Source organism: Lygodium microphyllum, chromosome 4, assembly GCF_053477565.2.
Source record: "Lygodium microphyllum isolate KBCC chromosome 4, Lygodium_microphyllum_v1.1.10, whole genome shotgun sequence".
Lineage (NCBI taxonomy): Eukaryota > Viridiplantae > Streptophyta > Polypodiopsida > Schizaeales > Lygodiaceae > Lygodium > Lygodium microphyllum.
Window position 1 is genome coordinate 154,173,883 of NC_141138.1, and position 19,096 is coordinate 154,192,978.

At 40.7% G+C, this 19,096-nt stretch overlaps 1 protein-coding gene across 1 annotated transcript; it reads left to right on the plus strand.

Annotated features, from left to right (window-relative positions):
* Positions 1-8,431: 8,431 nt before the first annotated feature.
* LOC148037796 (uncharacterized) lies at positions 8,432-11,194 on the plus strand. Its single transcript, XM_087676747.1, has 3 exons — positions 8,432-9,368; positions 9,509-9,646; positions 9,886-11,194. Exons 1-3 carry the CDS (start codon positions 9,025-9,027, stop codon positions 10,850-10,852), a joined length of 1,449 nt encoding a protein of 482 aa, XP_087532873.1. The 5' UTR covers positions 8,432-9,024; the 3' UTR covers positions 10,853-11,194.
* Positions 11,195-19,096: the final 7,902 nt, after the last annotated feature.

Consider the following 19,096-nt stretch of genomic DNA (forward strand, 5'->3'; position numbering starts at 1 on the left):
GACGGCAGTACAGTCGTCACCTTGAATCCCTCAACATGCTTTACAACACCCTTTGATCAAATCGCAGAAACAGCAAATTGCGTGTTTTCTTCAGGTTTTGTCGGCATGCAAGTCTTCATACTTTCGATGGTGTCCGAGCTCTCCAAAACACAGCAGTAATCTCTGTGATTGCCCGTTCACCTGAGGTTGTAATAAGCGAGGATGACAGTTCTGTTGCCCATGAAGGTGGCTTTAGACTCTTGATTTTCCACAGCGCGAAGTGTGGATGAAGGTGATCACCCTTCGGCACGAGACAGTTGCCATCGCCGCCCCCCACAAAGACCAATTCCTCCTTGCCTCCCCAATTAAGCTCGATCCATCCTCTCCCAAAAGCTGCGCCACTCCAGACTAAAAACAAGCTTCCCTTTTTCCTCTTTCGCCTCGCCCCGCCCACCCCCCCCCGCCCCCCCCCCCCCAAAACACGAACATAAAGCATGTACTTATGCTCTTTTTTGTTTCCACAAGCATGATGCTTAAAGGAATGTTTGCATACATCTTCTCCATACTAGAGCTTGGATCCACACTTAGATCAATAGTGTGCGACTCTGCCACCTTCTACCAGTATCAGCACATCCCGACGAACTTTGCTTCACATATGTCCCAGGTCTTGGCCAATACGCAACCTTTCCAATTCGAACCTCATCCCAATTTGACAAACCATGGCACACCTTTTTATGCTTCCTGGGCGTATAGGCTCTTTTCCTACCCTCATGCACATGCATGTATGCATACATAAAAGGGATACTTTATAGTTTACTTCTCAGATTCTTCAAGTCTTCGTGACAAGCCTCCTAGTACACAAGAAGAAGGTAAGCAATGCAACAAATTATCCCAACTCTTCCTTTGGCTCTCCTCACTTATAATCTCCACTCCATTTACTCCATATGTTCATGACTTTTCCTTAGCTATGCAAGTTCCCAATGTATTCCCCATAACTCATGATGCTCACACTACAAGATACATGCCTTACATCGACATTTAAAGCAATGAAAATATTCACAAAGAAATTTGCCCCCGTCGTCACAAAAATATCGGTATTAGCAACGCCATAGAACATTCAATATCAGCATTGTTATTAGTGTTGCTATTTGCATCGATATCAGTGTGGCATTTGATACCGACGCTAATAACGATACTTTGCGACGCATGTTGCGACGCGTGCAGTAAATTTGCGACGCTAATAGCGACGGTAACAAGAGAAAAAAATTTGTGATAGGTGCCCTGGCACAAATAGCACTATGTGCTTTATTTGGGCCATACAAAAATAGTTTTAGTAATGTGTCCAATACTCATGTAAATAAAGGCAAAGTGTACTTGAATCATAATACTGATACATTAAATAAATACATGATTGCGTAATGAAAGCGACCGGTACAATCATAACAAGATACTATTACTACATAGCAAATGCCTACACAAATCACGTGACCAAAAAAGAAGAGTATGTGAGCTCCAGGGATCCAAGGGCTATAGATCCTCGCCATCCGAAAACTCGTCCCGCCCCAAAGGAGCATCGAATGGACTCTGCAAAAAAAGAAACAACTACACATCAGTCCACCATACAATAATGCATTTTAATTAAACTTAGTAATTACGGACAAGAAAGATGAGTGACTTACAGGGCCACCACGTCCATACAATCGGTCGATCAATGCAATGAGATCGTGTCTCTCTGCATATCGAGTCTCTAGGCCGGTGGGATCGCAGTTTGTAATGGAGAAAACAAAATAAAACTGTTAGAAACACGATTGTTAGTACAAGGGATATTGCAAAAAAATAAGCAAGCAGAACAAAAGAAAAACTTACAAAGTCCTCCAGATATGTCCTGTCGCCGCCACTCCTAAGATGATGAACCACTCTTGCCTCCAGTCCTGCCCTCCTCGCCTCGCGTTGTTTTCTCCAATGTCTTGGAGAATCTATAGCATCCTCCCTAAGTCGGCGTCAGTCATCCACGTCTAGCCATTCAAGATTTGAAGCCCCCCACTCTTAAATGCCTTGTGTGCATCCGATCATCTGTGTGACATGTACGCACGCATACACTTCATCATCCAGCCCGTGGAAAACCTATATGTTGCGGCTGGTACCGGAAACTCCTCATGCAAAGATGCTACTATGTAGTCCTTGCTTCCCTCCGGTATATTCTTCCAATGATCCAAGATGTTGTGCCGAAAAGCTTGTTGGCACAACTTTCTCATGCGAGCCATTACCCTCCTCCCCTCATCATTAATGATAATGGCTCATGTCCTATCATCTATAAGGTATCCATACCCCTCTAGGATATGCCTAAGATGTATTCTCTCTCACCTGCGACCACACTCTTGGGCATATCCAGGAGACCCATGTACATGTGGTGTACCTACGGTGGTAGTATCTCTCGAAGTAGCACCCATAGGGATGCCACTTTGTGGACGACTGAGCAAAAGCTGGAGTGACTGGAGTAGGCATCCCCACATGTGTGACAAATCCTACAGGTGACGCAACTCCAACAGAACGACGAGACGGAGACACTGCGTCAGTACCTCCACAACAACCACCCGAGCCATACTCTCTCGAACCGCCGCGAGAGCAAGGAGTAGCACTTGTATCCCAAGTTGACCATAAGCTCACTGCATCGAGGTCTCCGCACCATCCCCCTAAACCACTCCCTCCATCTGGCCCAAGTGTGGAGCATCGACATCGTCTGCTGGAAACTGAGTATCAGAGCACACTGAAGTAGATCTAATAGAATAGCTTGATGGTGTTCGAGACAGCTCCTAGTCCGCCATATCTCTGAATTGAGCTATTTGATCTGGAGACATACGCGTGAAGATCTCATGTAGCTCCTCGTCGCTCATCCCTCGACTCATTATGCTAATCTAAATATCCACAAATATCACGTGCACAAACAAAAAATGATGTTAGCATAATCAATATAAATCATATAAAGCACGGTAATATAAATCTTTAAAAAATGATATTACTTAAAATGCATATCTTATGTACCCTTATAAGCGATTCATCAACGAATTGAGTAGATGGATGCTCCAAGTATGAAGTACCCTATGGTTCCATGTCAATCTCCTGATACAACTCCGTATACACTGGAAGGTCGATAGACATGTCACCACAAAAGAATGAGTCCACCTCATTCTCAAAGAATTCTTGGCCTCTTGTATTTCCATCATTGTTACCCGATGTTGGCCCTCTACATGCTCCAAGATTTCGGTGGCCTCCACTCCTTGCAATATCGACCCCTTTATTTAATGCATATTATCCTCATCTACGCTCGGAACATCGCTTTGATCATATACTCTCGCACTTCGAGGAGCTGAAGGTATAACATACCACCATCAAGGTTATCGAGGGTTTGGATAGAAAATTACGTATTCAAAATCACGTACAAGAGAGATTTAACTTTTGTGACATGTACCATGTCCTAATACAATTCAAAAAAACATGAGTTCATGCACCTGTTCACAATGGGCCAACAACACAAATGTGTCACGTAAATCCATCCATTTTTTTTCAGAATCTATTTTGAGAAATCCATATGGACCTTGTCGAACTGTTGCTCCAACTCCCTCAAGTACCATTTTGAAAAACTACACATCGAATAGGATCATGGAGAAGCTACGGTAATCTACCGTAATAATAGTTTACAAGTTCCCAAAATACTCTATCTCATCTATAACCATGTTTGGATCCGTTGTTCGTCGTTGACTCTCTTGCTCGAACTTTACAATGATACCACAATCTGTTGTGGAGTGCATTTTGTCAATATGCTCCACGCGAAAATGTCGTCTACGCGATCACGCCGCACTATATATTTTGTAATGTACATTGAAACACTCAATTAGTTATCGCATATAAAATATTGATACAACAAACCCTAAACACGTCATCACCTTTGGACTACGTCTCCTCAAGAATTCCCACTCCTCAGTTGAGACCTCCGCCTCTTTACGAGATGCTGCGGTCAAAGCTCCATGCAACCATCGTGTTGACATAAACGACGGCATCTCCTCCATGCCCTCAGGATATCAAATCGGTCGATGGTACGTACTACGTCAAAATTCAGATCGCTCTTCCTCCCGATCTTTCCTAGCTTGCTGGAACCTAGCGAGCCATGTCTCCATGGAGGCATGGTGCAACATACAAAAGCGATTCACTTTCTCCTCCATTGCAACATCCATTCTTTTTTCTATCCCAATCAGTCTATCATCGTCCTTCAGTGACCATAGCATACTATTGTCTGAATCCACCGCTGGTAGCCATTGTGAAATATGCACTAACGCCTCAGACACCAACCAACCTTCAGCCATGCTACCTTCTGGCCGAGCTCGTTGTCGCACAAAGCCTTTCAAGGTTTTCATGAAGCGCTCCAAGAAGAATATCCATCGCGTATGGACAGGTCCAACAATCTCCACTTCATCTACAAGATGCACAATAAGGTGGATTTGTATCGTAAGCATGTGCTCTCAAGACCCACTTGTGCACAACCAGCCCCACTACTCTCACCACTGCCAGCCCCATGACCTCTACCAGCCCAACTTTGCTAGTAAAATTTAATTAGCTTTCCCTTGAGCTAGCCATAATTTGTATCGTGTTATTAGTATGTACTAGTATCCAATTACACATTTCTATGTTACTTTGATGCTGCACATTCTGAATTTCAAATTTAAGGTAAAAAATCTGCTAGTTTTTAAAGTTTTTTTTTAAAATGACATCCCAGCCCCCCATCCCCTATTTTTGGCCATCCCCGTCCCCATGCTCTTCACGTCCTAGTCCCTGTTGCCCTCCCCGTCCCCCATCACTTCTAATTATGCCGCTTGCATGTGAGACAATGGTTGTTGGTCATCCTCCGCTCCTTTAGCTCTATATATATCGTATTCCTTCCAGCTATTCACTCATTTAGCATCCATTCTCTCATTGTTTTCTTCCTTTTCTTTTGCATTACTATCCAACTCCACTATGTTTTGCAACCAACGCTCTTCTAAAGAGTATCATGTGCCTCTTTGGTGAAAATGCTTGGTTTGCATAAACGACATGAATCTAACTCATGATGGCTTAGTCTCCTTCATATTGGGATCCTTTTATGTCATTCAAAGTGCTCCTTCATTGGAGGTCCTAATGAGGCATTATGCTCTCAATGTGGAGGATAATGCTCCATCATCTTCTTCTACTTAGTTTTCATCTAGAGATCGTTCATCAAAGCCCAACTCTTCTTCATTTCATATTCCTTCTTCACAAGGTGCTTCTTAGTTGGGGCACTCAGCTGATACGGCTGGCCTCCTCACATCACCTTCGTATGCAACGTACAGAAAGTTGGGGCACAACCTTGCACTAACCAACTGATTCACAAGATGAGAATTCCTCAGCAAGGCCTCCTCACCTGCTTTGATGGAGAATCAACTCATTCTTAAACTTCCCTTGCTCGAGATCTCCTTATACTAACAAGGAGGGTCAAATTAGGCTCAATTAAAACGAGCCAGGATACAAGAGTACCTCCTTCAATGTATTTATGTCAAAGATCCTCTCAGTAAACCCACGCGAACTACCTAGGTTGATTCTGGCCAAGAATACCTTGTCAAAACTACCTAGGTTGATTCTGGCCAAGAATACCTTATCAAACATCCACCTTCCAAGGCTTTTTGCAAGTGGATGCACAAGGTCATGACACGGGGTTCAAATATCCCTTTGTTATACACCTATACTAAATGATTATACACGATGTAAGAGTTAAACCCTAGACCTTCTTATCACCATGTATTTAACCTAACCAACTGAGCTACACCGGTTTGGTCATCTCTCTCTCTCAGACACATATATGAACCTCGCTAGTTATTGTCGCAACCCTAGACCTTCTTATCACCATGTATTCAACCTAACCAACTGAGCTACATCAGTTTGGTCATCTCTCTCTCTCTCTCTCTCTCTCTCTCTCTCTCTCTCTCTCTCTCTCTCTCTCTCTCTCTCTCTCTCTCTCTCTCTCTCTCTCTCTCTCTCTCTCTCTCTCTCTCTCTCTCTCATATATGAAAACTTTGATTATGAATATCAAATTGATGAAGCTAAAGATGAATTCAATGTTGTTGATGGGGTCACTCACTATAGTTGTCATGGAGGTCATTTTTCATGTGAAGAGGGGTCGGTTATTCAAAAGAATAAGTCATTTTTTTATGAGAAGATCATCATTTTGATGAAGCATAGTATGGTTATTCGTGCTCTCTCTTGCTCTCCCTCCCCATGATTGGCAGGTCGATGGAGAATAGCCCCAAAATAGAAACTCAAGAGCACCAAGCCTCTCCCTAAACACAATCACTTTTTCTTGCATTACAACTTGCAGCATGAGGAGCAAGCAAGTAGGGAAAAGGGAACCATATGACAATGTCAAATATTTGATCATTGCTTGGCCACATACATTGGTGGTAAAGGGAAGGGACACATATGACAAAGTCAAACTTTTGATAATTGCTCAATCAAATGGATTATTGGAGATGGACCAATCAGTGGTCACTTGGAATGTGGTCAATGGAAGATATGTGAACTCCTTAAACAATGGACCTAAGAACGGGAGATTGTTGATGCAATGTTGTAGTTTGCTATGTCTTATGTGATGGTGTGGCAATCTACATTGATACATCCTTCCCCTCTTAGATTTGGACTATTAGTGTCATCCTTTTGTAAATAATGAGGTTAACCAGTCAATTGCATAAATCATGTTTTAAAGTTTCCAATCCCACCACAAACATTAACAAACTTTAACTGTATAATCTAGCTAAGGCTAGATTATCAAAAGATAGTATGCAAAAGAAAGATATACATAAGACAAAGGTTTTTAAAAAGACTAGAAAAAAGATGCCATTATCATATCATGAATAATTGAATGTGTTATATATTTAAAAATTATCATAGTTTTAATAGTAGGTAGTAGATGTATTGTGTGTGTGTGTGCACGCGCGCGCACGCGTGTGTGCGTGTGCGCGTGCACACACACATCACTAGAATGTATGTATTTGAGAGAGATATATATATATATATCCACCATCTCCCTTTGAATTTTAGGACTGCTCAACCACATCAATTATGCTCATGAGTTTTCCCAACTTGTGCTAGATGTTGATGTTGGTCTTGAACTACATAATCTATCTCAAGCTAGAGTATAAAGAGAGAAAAGGGTTATGCAAAAGGTAAATGTTGCAATTCTACAAAATAAGTTAAAGCATGAACATTTGAGATCATGAAAAAAAGGAGGGTAAAGAAAACATGTGCAAATCTATTTAGCAACTTAGGTTGGGTTTAGACAGAGGCAGTAGCACTACAAACCATGACCAACCTTCCGCCTCCTTTGTGTGAACAATAAATCCGGAGGCACAATCTGCTACAAGAAGGTAAAGAGAGGTTTTTTCTTAGTGCCAACGGTCTTCCAAGGGGGAGGGGGAGGTAGAAAGAGGGTAGGTCCAGCAGAAAGAGAAGGCGGAAAGAGAAGGGAAGTCTCAACCATTTGTGACATCAAAAGCACGTCCCTTTGATATATCTTTGCCACCGCACGTCTAAACCCAACCTTACAAACACAAAGTCGTTGGACCTAAGAACACAAATCGGGGACAAAACAATGAACTTATTATGCATAAACATCCACCCTAATTTTGATCCTAAAAAGGTGTGAAAACAAGCTATTGGCAATCACATACGTTTATCCTAATACTCTACAAGAATTACTTATGAAAACATGATTAGGGAAAGGGTCCCAAGAGAATATGTGCTCACCCCAAAAAGTCTCTCTTTGTGCTTCCATATCAATTATCAACAAGAAAAAAAAACGTAGGAGCAACCTACCCTACATGTGTCATAATAATAAAAGGCACCTTGACAAACAAGCTTAGGTTGCACATTCATGAAATGTACTGGCTTGAAGGAAGTCTTGAATTCTTTGGGGACGATTGAGAGGACCACCAATTATGAAAATAGACAGGTCACAAGGACCACCAATGAGAGTAAACATAACCTTAATACAGAAGTCATAAAACTCCCAACCCCAACTTGATGTGAAGGGTGAGGCCGAGTGTGCATTGTACAATTGAGCTTCTCTCTCTCTCTCACATATATGATTTTTTCAATATGGTATATTACTATATTGATTTGTTTATTGTTATATTGAATTATATAGTGGGGGGCCCCCTTGTAAAGGACGCTCATACATTTCATTCATGGAGGGCGTGGGCAGGCTGGCGACTTTCGAAAGAGAGCCGGAGGCGGAGGGGGCGGGAGAGACGATGGTGAGGAATCTCTCTCTCTCCCTCTCTCGCGTTGCGCACGTTCACTCCTCAAAAAATATCACAAACCCCACGATTCCAAAGAGACAATCTCTCTCTCTCTACCGGCCTTTCGATTATACATGGGCTCCTTGCCCTTCTACTACATGCGTTGCTTGCTCTCTCTCTCTCATTGCAAGTTGCAGCTCCTACAACATTAGAGTACCTTCTTTCTTACTTTCTCGATCGACCCAACATTATTCAGCCCGAGGATATTAATCCTCCAAGCCAATGCTACCTGATAGAAATAACATGCCCTAGGCCTTGCCAAAAAGCCTCGCTTTGTCCCTCTCTCGCATCCGTATCATTTGGATCGTTATACCCATCCTCATCCTCATTATCCTATCATCATCGTCATCATCGCGTCGATCGCCTCGTACTCTTTAACTTAGATACTAGCTGCTACTTTGATTTTCCTATAGCAGTTATAGTCACAGTTATCTGGTTAAGCTGCCGGCCGTCCTCGGTATTGCTTCCTCTCTCTCTCTCTCTCACATCTAGCAGTAGCTCATCCTCTTTTCTTTATGAACCTCGGCTCGTACATAATTGCCACTCCATTCGGAAGCCATCATCCTTGAATCACAGCTCTAAGTACGCGCAATATGATGGCGCATGTGTCATATCGACTCTAGAATGAAGAAGCTACACTGCTTTTGACTGATCAGTGGTTCAGTGACATTTTACAGCATCAGAGATGAAACGCACTTTATCAGATTATGATGATGAGGATCACGCTCTTCTCGACATGTATAGTGATACGAGATTTTCAGCACTAGCAGCGATGGGCGCTCCAGCAGGTAGCTTAGTCCAATTGAATGAAATATGTCTGGCCTCTACTGGAGTCAGCGGCAGATTATTAGAGCAGATAAGCCCGAGTTTCAATGACATGGCAGATATGACAGGCATTCCTCTGTGCGTTGAGCGCCAGGGCTCGGGCACTGCCTTAATCGGGGATCGGTTTATGGACTCACCGAGCCAGCTGAGTGGCGCAGAGGAATCTGACATCGACGTGAAGATCAATTCTGGTAACAAACGCAGGTAATTGATCCTATCTATAAATTGATCCCAATTGTGCACAGATGATGTATCTAGGAATGCAGATTTCACTGTAGATCCAACGTTTCTAAATGACTGTACTGAAGCTCTGTTGCTGAGCTAGCATTTGATATTAACGGCAGAAAGAAAACGCAGCAGAAGAAAGTTGTGTATGTTCCCGTCGGCGGAGATGGCAAGCAGAAAGGGGAGACACCGCCATCTGATATGTGGGCATGGAGGAAGTATGGGCAGAAACCCATCAAAGGGTCGCCATATCCAAGGTAATTAAATAGTGTCCCGCATCATTAACGTACTTAAAAACAATGGCTAATTTTTCCTAGCCCGACTGGACAAGTTGATTTTATGTATTATTCCGATATAAGCAAACAATAAGCCCGAGTCAGCCTCTTCTGATGACTAAATCGATTAATTATTTAAGCAAATTCTCTTATTGATTGTACATATAGTCAATTAAGGGACGGGCGACTAACTAATCATGATTACTGTGGCCAAATGACAGGGGCTATTACCGTTGCAGCAGCGCTAAAGGATGCTCCGCAAGGAAGCAAGTGGAGAGGAGCAGCACAGATCCATCGATGCTGATCATAACCTACACGGCGGATCACAATCATCCTTGGCCGCTAAATAACCAGAACAGCGCTGGATCAAGCAAGTTGACGAGCGGCGCCAATACAAATCATAACAGTACTAAACAGATTAATCAAAGTCGGATTAGTGGACGGAGGAATTTGATGGGGCAAGGTGGCCCATTAATGAACGACAGTCTACAAGAGCAACAACAGCAACAGCAGGCCGATGATTCAGAATATTCGGATCAACAGTTAGCAGCAGCAGCCGCCAATAATTCTAATTGCACCAGTAATAGTAATGTGAATTGGGGCGGGAGCCTGTTCTCGTCCATTATCAACTCAGGCATAATCAGTGGAGTGGATACTGATCAGGAGAGGGTGATTAGTGCTAATGATGCGCTAATCCGTGTGGAGGATGATGAAGCCGGCAGCTGCCATCATGATCACGATCACAATATAATCCATGCGGTTGACTGGCAGCTAACGCACGCGCCCAATTTGGGAAGCCTGTCGGCTGATCAGGAGGACGACTGCTTCGCCGATTTGGAAATCCTGCCGGAGCTCGCGGCCATCTTCTGCAGCAGCGGCACCGACCGCCAGGCAAGACCGTCATCGTCATCATCATCATCATCAGCATCAGCTAACGCAGATAGCACATGCCTGTATACAGCTGATCATAGGCATATCAATCATGATCATACTGCCACGCCTGCGGCCTCTCCGTCAGATGTCGTACTGAATAACAAGGCAGCTCATGCTGATCACCGTACAGATATGCTCCATGGATCCGACGTCTTACTGCAGCACCATTCCGTTTTCGCAAAGAATTGGGCCGGCCCTAATTCTACCTTGCAGCTTGACAGCAATACAGTTGCTGCAGCTGTCACGCAAGCTTGATCCATGAGCTTGATTGATTGTTTAATCCCACTTCAATCACCATTCTCCCATTAATTAAGCAGCTGCACCTTCTTTCTTACATAACCTTGGTGCTGATCACTTAATCAGTCAATTTGCCAGCGAATTACACCGACTGTGAGATACGAGAGCAGCTTCTTACTGATTGTTCAAATACATGAGGGAAAGAAAAAGATCCGCTAACACCTACTCTCAGCCTCACTGTATTCATCTGCCCTCTTTAATTGGCATATACTAATCATGCGGTTTGGAGAAAATTTGTAACACTGTGTGATGATGCAACCTTCGGCTCACCTTTTATTAACTTTAGGCCTTAAATGTTCACCGTCCCTATTGTGCAAATGACAAACAATGTGTGATATTCGAATATAGGCATTTTGAATGGTCGATACATTCTTTAACTAGCACCCCAGCGACACATTATCGGTATCCCATGTCCTTCTTGTCACTTTATCGTTGCCTCAAGTTTAATGTAAGACCTTTTATATACAAAGGGCTGGGACGCCCTTGAGATAGCAAGGTTAGCAACAAGGTTTCCCACCTCCCACTAACATTATGGTCGCATCTTGGGGTGAGGGAAGAGAATGCCATGCCAAGCTAAGAGTTTTCTAGAAAGGAAAAAGTGATGTTAGTCAATGGTGACTTGTTAGTCTGCACAATTTAAAAGGAAGAAGGCCCATTGTTTATAGAATTGTAAGCACCCAATTGGGAATTTCAGCTAGGCATTTTTGGGTGACAGTGGGTGGAAGCAAGTCCCACTAGACCTAGGTGTGACAAAGAGCTAGCAGGGGGAGAGGATTTCCTCTCTCCCTATTAGCCTTGGGTGCAATCCAATGCTAACTTTGTTAGGGTATCACTTCTACATCCTCTCCAAGTACTAATGTGTCACCTCATTGTGACTCCAATTGTTTACTATACTTTTGGAAAGCTTTCCTTCCTTCAATTGTAATTTGAATTGCCTATGACTTACAGCAAAGGTTATACTATTGTTGTGAGGTTCTAAAGTCCCACACCTATAAACAATAAGTGCATTTTTATTGACTTGAAAGTGATTTATTCCATGGGTCTACACCACCCTAGTACACATATTCATCAGTTTACTACCATGGATCACTATTATAGTTTATAAATCGAATGGTAGTTCACACCTATTTTGCTAATGCATACCATGTTAGTCTTATGCTAAGACAACCAAAGCAACAATGACTCTTTAAGTATAAATCCAATGGTACTCCACACCTCTTTTGGTTATCAAATACCATGGTAGTCATATGCTCCAAAACAGTCAAAGAACCAAGGACTCTTGAGCCTACAATGTCATGAAGTCATGAGAGTAAAGCAAATCTCACGTGTAAACTTCAACTTGTTCCTTATGAATTGAAAGCTCGCTTTACTTGCTGGACATCAAGAAAGGCCAATAAGTCCTATACATTAGGTCACACATATCAACATTTTTACAAGGAACAAGTAAAATATTCCAAGCTCAACTGTTAGGGTTCATAATGTAGTTGGTTGTCCATTTTAGCTCATAGGCACTTTAAGACATCCTAATTCATTGTGTCAATTCAGATCACCCATCTTGAACAATTACAGTGACTCTTCATATCGAGTTGGTATCTTCATGTTGACCAAGTGTTGAAGATGGTTATAGATGATCATGGATGTATTCTTATGTTTTGCACTATGGATGTTTTTTAGCAACATGTTTTCCTTACTAATGTTAGCTCTTTCTTTTACAAAATGGATCTATCAATATTATAAGTGTTTTTGTGATTGTTTTTCTTACTTTGACTCTATTGATGAATAACTAGTGCAATATAGCTCTATACTATTCCTATTAGCATTTCTCAATCCCCAACACTTGGCAACCAAACTAACCAAACATTTTGCAATGAATAACTAGTGCAATATAGCTCTATACCATTCCTATTAGCATTTCTCAATCCCCAACACTTGGCAACCAAACTAACCAAACATTTTGCAATGAACTCCAAGGACACTTGATACTAGTTTTGGTATGTTGAGTGATATGTGTGTTCCATTAGTTCATGGATTAGATCTCAAACAAAATATTCCGGTCTCCATGATCCTAATAATTTAAGGCATATCGATCATTTTTTTCATTTTCCACCTTAGTAGTGTTGACCACGGATCTTGATGCCACCAAAACACATTTGGATTCCTCCCTATCTCCACCTTTGTCATGCATGTGGTACACATACATGAAGCTAATGAAACATAACCTACCTCCCCCCCTAAAATGAGCCCAAAACCAACTTCTCCAGTCACTATTGTGTGGTTTGGAAGACATTATATAGAAACTCTTTGAATAAACGTCTTTGGGAACTACATAGAGCTTACTTGTAATGAACTTGCAAGATGATGACACATGCACTGTAAGTGATTAAAACCACCAATTTGAAAGACATGCACTAAGATTTAAACAATAGGCATGCAAGATAACCAAATAGGGATTATATTTGATCAAATAGGGTGACTTTATGGAGTATTAGGGTTAACAATCAGTCATGGGAAAAGAGGATAGAAAGAGGGTGCAATTTTCAACCTATGATGTGGACAGAAAACGTGTGGAAGATAGGTGCCATGGGGCTGAATAGGAGTAGTTTTGGGCTTTTTTAGAGTGAAAAGCAAGGCATACTTGGACAAAAATAAACATGAACACCATAAGGATAAAATGAGTATCCTTTGGGAAGAGAAATAGGGGACAACATGCCTAGACTATGTGGATTACTTTGTGCCTCTATTGGGATACCCTCTAGGGGTAAAATATCTAAAGATTAAGGTGAAAAAGGGAAGAATAGGGCTGAAATAGAGCAATATTGAACTTAAATAAAAGAGTTATTCACTATTATCCATCATCAATGAAAGAATAGGACTCACTGCAATGGATTAGACAAATAGATAGCCTCATAGGTGCATTTTCTATGCATCTAACTTGCATCTAACACTGTGCATAATGAAATAGGTATTCACACTACTATCCATCATCAATGAAGAAATAGGACTCACTACAAGGGATTAGACAAATAGATAGATCATAGGTGCATTTTCTGAACGAAGAGAAATAATTATGAGTGCATCTAATATTGAGCATAATCTCACGTCAAGAGACCCATGTCCTATATTGTGTGTATATACGAAAGGACAAGCACCACTTTTGCCATTAAAAATCTTCTACAATTTTCATGGTCCTTTATACATTAACGTATATGTGCTTCATCTATAATTTTCACATGATTATAGTTGCATTCCATGAGGGGGGAAATCATGGACTTTTCGATTTATAAAACTATGCTTGGAGCCATGATTTTGCAACTAATAGCTCCTTTTTTTTTTTAAACCTCCCTTGCATAGTCACTGAGCATTGTTAATACGAATGGAGCTAACATTATGTTAAAAATTATATGCAATAACATAACTTGATACAATGATATATTGAAGAAAAATACCTATTAAAAATGAGAATAATGAAATAGAATTGTTGTTTGAATTACAACTCAAAATGAGTTTACATAAACTTTTAGAAGCCAAAGTTTGGCTTGCACACAATGAAAGAAATCTAAGCTACCAACTGTCTTGAATTTGATTGCAGTATAAGCTCTCACTAAATCTTGATTGTAGGAGACATTCCTACTATGCAAAATATCTCAATGGTGCATGTGGGGCTTGCACATTGGTAGGAAGTGTAATTTGTGGAGGAGAATTCATATCTCCTCATGATTATGTTTGCATTATACGTGGTGTAAGAGAATTGTTTTGCTCCTCATCGTGTTCATCCTTTGCTTGTAAGATATTATAGCAACAAGTAATAATCCTACCACAATGTATGCAATGTATGCAAGTATAATCCCCTCCATCTACAAAAAAAATCAAAAATAATAAACTCAAAAAATGAAAAAGTGACAAAGTCTTTTGCAAAAACAAAATTGGATGATAGAAAAAAAAAAACTTGTCCACTAATATATTGTATCTGTGAAAAATCATTTGCAAAGTTGCACAACGATCTTTCAAACAACCCTACGTACAAAGCAAAATTACAAAAAGTGGTATTACTACAAGAAGAAACACTATAACATATGAAGGCTTATGGGTGTATGCATGAATATGAGGACTTAAAACCTACATCACGAGTATCACTAGCAAGCCGATAGCTTCTTCCTTATTGTAATGGGAACCTTTGTCTAAAAAAGTAAATGAAATTTATAATAAGTGAACTTAATGTGCCAATTCATGATGCAAGACTTTCATGTATGTTACTTTTAGGTTGCTATCAATCTACTCCTTTTGTTTTTAAGCAATAATATATTTGTAAAATTTTTAGCACATTTGCTAATTATTTGTATTTATTATAGATAGACTTATTTCATGCCTTCAAACGTAGCCATCTAGAGTTGCAAATCCAACAAAGGGCGTTTGAGAAGTTGAAGCCTTACTTTTTGCACAAGCTTCAAGATCGTTATACTTATTGTTGCATAATCATGCATGTGCAAATATTATTTTTGAAATATGCTATAAATCATATGAGGCAAGTTTCCTATGGTATACATGGAAAAGAGTGCAATTATCAATGTCATATTTGTGATTTTTTAGATGAGAAATGCAACTCTTATACAAAAACTTTCTCCAACATCACACAACTTTGGGAATTTGTTTTACATCCCAAGGATACTGGTCCTAGTTTTTTTGCATAGAAGTCTCTAATTGATGATTGCTTGTCATGTGGACCTTCACAACAACTACCTATCTATCCAATAGAGCAATCACATACGACATGCATGGTAAAGACAAATATATTTGAGGATGTTCAATTTGGTTGTACAAATACTCGGCAGAAGAAAAGAAATGTTATGACTATGAAGAAGATGTAGTGCAAGAAACTTTTGGTAATGTTTAGGGATCATTTGAGGAAGCTTATAAAGCATAATTTTGTTCACAAGTAGAAGCAAAGAAATTTACAAAGTGTGTGCTTTTGTTCTATGAAAGTGTGGTTGTGTCTATAGTAGATTTCACTGAAAACTACACATTCAAAGAACAAAATGAGGTGCGATCATATGCATTGATTTTCTTGCCAGGTTACAATATTTATCCACATTACATATGTGCATATTGCAAGTAGTACTATCATTTATATATATATTGTTATAAAGCCCATTATGGTCTTTTTATTCAATATTGTTTTATGCTCCATTTTGGAGGGTTGAAAGAGCTAGGGATGTTACTTCATGACCATTGTGTGTGGTCAAATGGTGCAGCATCATTGTTCAAAGCAAAGAAACATTTTTGCTTTGGTGCTCAATAATGTCCAATGACAAGTATAAAAATATTACATCATTTTTAGGGTTCAGGTAATGGAAAGGGCAAACATGATGGTGCTATTACTATTATTAAGAGGCATATGACTCAAAAGTGGCTAAAGCCAAACTCTATGAAGTTGCAATGTACAATTGATGTGGTGCCTTTTTTGAGACTAACCATATCTGAAGGGGCTATAGCCACATATCCTTCTAAAGAATGAGTGATTATTTTGGGAGGTTAAGAAAGGAGATGTGGATAGAAGCATGCATTTGGATTATAAACATATGCCCAATGTATATGGATTACATTATGTCTATGTGTACCTGTTGCCAAATGGAAAGGCTCTAAAGTGCTTTCGCTCAACCGCCAAGACCCACGGACTGCTTATTGTTTCAAGCATTCCAAGCCGAGCACTAATGGCTACCTCTCACATAGCCGACGCGCCATCCATACCTACGGGTGTAGTGAGCTTACCTCCATGCCGTTCGAGTTACCTCCTCTCCCGCACACCCCGGTAGCTCCACGATCCAAGTGCAAACTTCAAGCAAGCTCCATCCTCAAGCTCCACGCTCCAAGATCCATCACCGCGAGCAAGAGAAGAGAAGAGTAGATAAGAGAAGAAGAGAGGAGAAGATGGAGAGCTTCTCCACCCCACGCTCCCTCACCCTCACACACTCACTCCCTCACACTCCCTCTCTCAAGCACAAGCTCAAGCAAGCAAGAACAAGAAAAAAAAGAAGAAGAAGAAGAGGAGAGCCACTTTTTGCCACACACAAGAATGAGCTTCTCATTCACTTTTTATTTTTATATACAAAACCCTAAATCCCTTTTGGGCGGTCACCCCCTTTTCTCCTTTTTTACATGGCCGACCGTAGCCTAGGCCCATTTACCCATTGTCCTTCTATCTTCCTAGCTTTCTTTCTATCGCCCATCTATATTTACAAATTGCACGGGTGAGAGCCCGGAGCCCGACGCTCCTTGAATTAAACCATGATGCGCTTGCGCTCTTTTACAAAAGTTTTGACTTGTGCATTTTCTTGTGCGCCTTTGTGTTCCGTTTCTCTTTGCCTTAGCCTTTGTCTTTGTCTTCTCTTTTAGCTTTCTGGATTTTCCACCGCTTGGCACTTTTTACAAGATTTCAAGGTGCACCTTTGTATTTTAAAATGTACCTTTCTCCCTTTTGCATTTGCCTTGGACTTTTTAAGGTTGCCCTTGCGCTTTTGGCCTTTTCTCCTCTTCTTTCTTCAGTCGAGCTACCTTTTTTCTGCCTTTGCCCTGCGTCTTTTTTATTTCCTTTTGCTTTCTTCGTCTTGAGGTTAACATTACCCCTCTCCTAGACGAGTGCCAGTCCCATGGTACTGGTGCACAGATCGGACGCAGATAGCTCACGTGGTGAATCCCGGAAGGTCCCCAAGAACAAAATTCTCTACTTTTTAGCACAAAAACCCATGTAAAAGCAAGCACGACATGAGACAAAAGACAAATTGGGTTCAATCTCCCCCATGCCTTGTGTGAGCGCTTCACAAAGCATGTATTTAATGTATATTTCCAATCTTTATGCTCAAAAATAGCCCAATTACAAAAATATGACAAGCTTTTAGCTTTTGAGTTTGCTTTCTACCAAAAATAGGAAAATAAAGCTAATGGACGGTGCCCATAGAGTCTGGCACGCCCAATCTCAATGTCCAAATAGAAATAACATATCCAGGCGCATAAGCACATACAAAATAATAATAAATAATCGATGTCTCTATAGACATAACAAAATATAGGCGTGGCGCCTATCAACATATAGTCCAAAGGTCGAAAACCCGCTAGACTCCAATGCTTTCCTCCGCCACTGCTGCTATCTCTACACATCAACTGAAGCATTCACAATCGTTAGTAAAATAACACAATTAAACCGACAAAAGTGAATACCTAGCAGTCTTCAGCTACATAAATAAATCAACTGGTTAGAAATAAATCCTAACCTTAATTTATTACGAGTGCGCACTCTAAACTCATAAACGTTTATTAATTTAATATGCATTTTGCGGAATCACCCGCTATGGAATCACCCATGTACACACTAAATTAATGAAACGCCTGAAAAGGACAGGCGTCCCCATCAACTTCTCGCACAAAGAATCCTCTTTGTGTATGAGCCCCGGTCATCTAAGTTTACGGAATCCACCGTAAAACCTCACGGAATCCACCGTTCACTTTTGTCGGTTTAATTGTGTTATTTTACTAACGATTGTGAATGCTTCAGTTGATGTGTAGAGATAGCAGCAGTGGCGGAGGAAAGTATTGGAGTCTAGCGGGTTTTCGACCTTTGGACTATATGTTGATAGGCGCCACGCCTATATTTTGTTATGTCTATAGAGACATCGATTATTTATTATTATTTTGTATGCGCTTATGCGCCTGGATATGTTATTTCTATTTGGACATTGAGATTGGGCGTGCCAGACTCTATGGGCACCGTCCATTAGCTTTATTTTCCTATTTTTGGTAGAAAGCAAACTCAAAAGCTAAAAGCTTGTCATATTTTTGTAATTGGGCTATTTTTGAGCATAAAGATTGGAAATATACATTAAATACATGCTTTGTGAAGCGCTCACACAAGGCATGGGGGAGATTGAACCCAATTTGTCTTTTGTCTCATGTCGTGCTTGCTTTTACATGGGTTTTTGTGCTAAAAAGTAGAGAATTTTGTTCTTGGGGACCTTCCGGGATTCACCACGTGAGCTATCTCTACACATCAACTGAAGCATTCACAATCGTTAGTAAAATAACACAATTAAACCGACAAAAGTGAATACCTAGCAGTCTTCAGCTACATAAATAAATCAACTGGTTAGAAATAAGTCCTAACCTTAATTTATTACGAGTGCGCACTCTAAACTCATAAACGTTTATTAATTT

Bases quoted from the DNA above. Each gene is read 5' to 3' on its own strand.
- LOC148037796 (XM_087676747.1), top strand. From the start codon at position 9,025: ATGAAACGCACTTTATCAGATTATGATGATGAGGATCACGCTCTTCTC. The intron at 9,369-9,508 runs GTAATTGATCCT...TATTAACGGCAG, and splicing joins AATTCTGGTAACAAACGCAG to AAAGAAAACGCAGCAGAAGA. The intron at 9,647-9,885 runs GTAATTAAATAG...GCCAAATGACAG, and splicing joins AAAGGGTCGCCATATCCAAG to GGGCTATTACCGTTGCAGCA.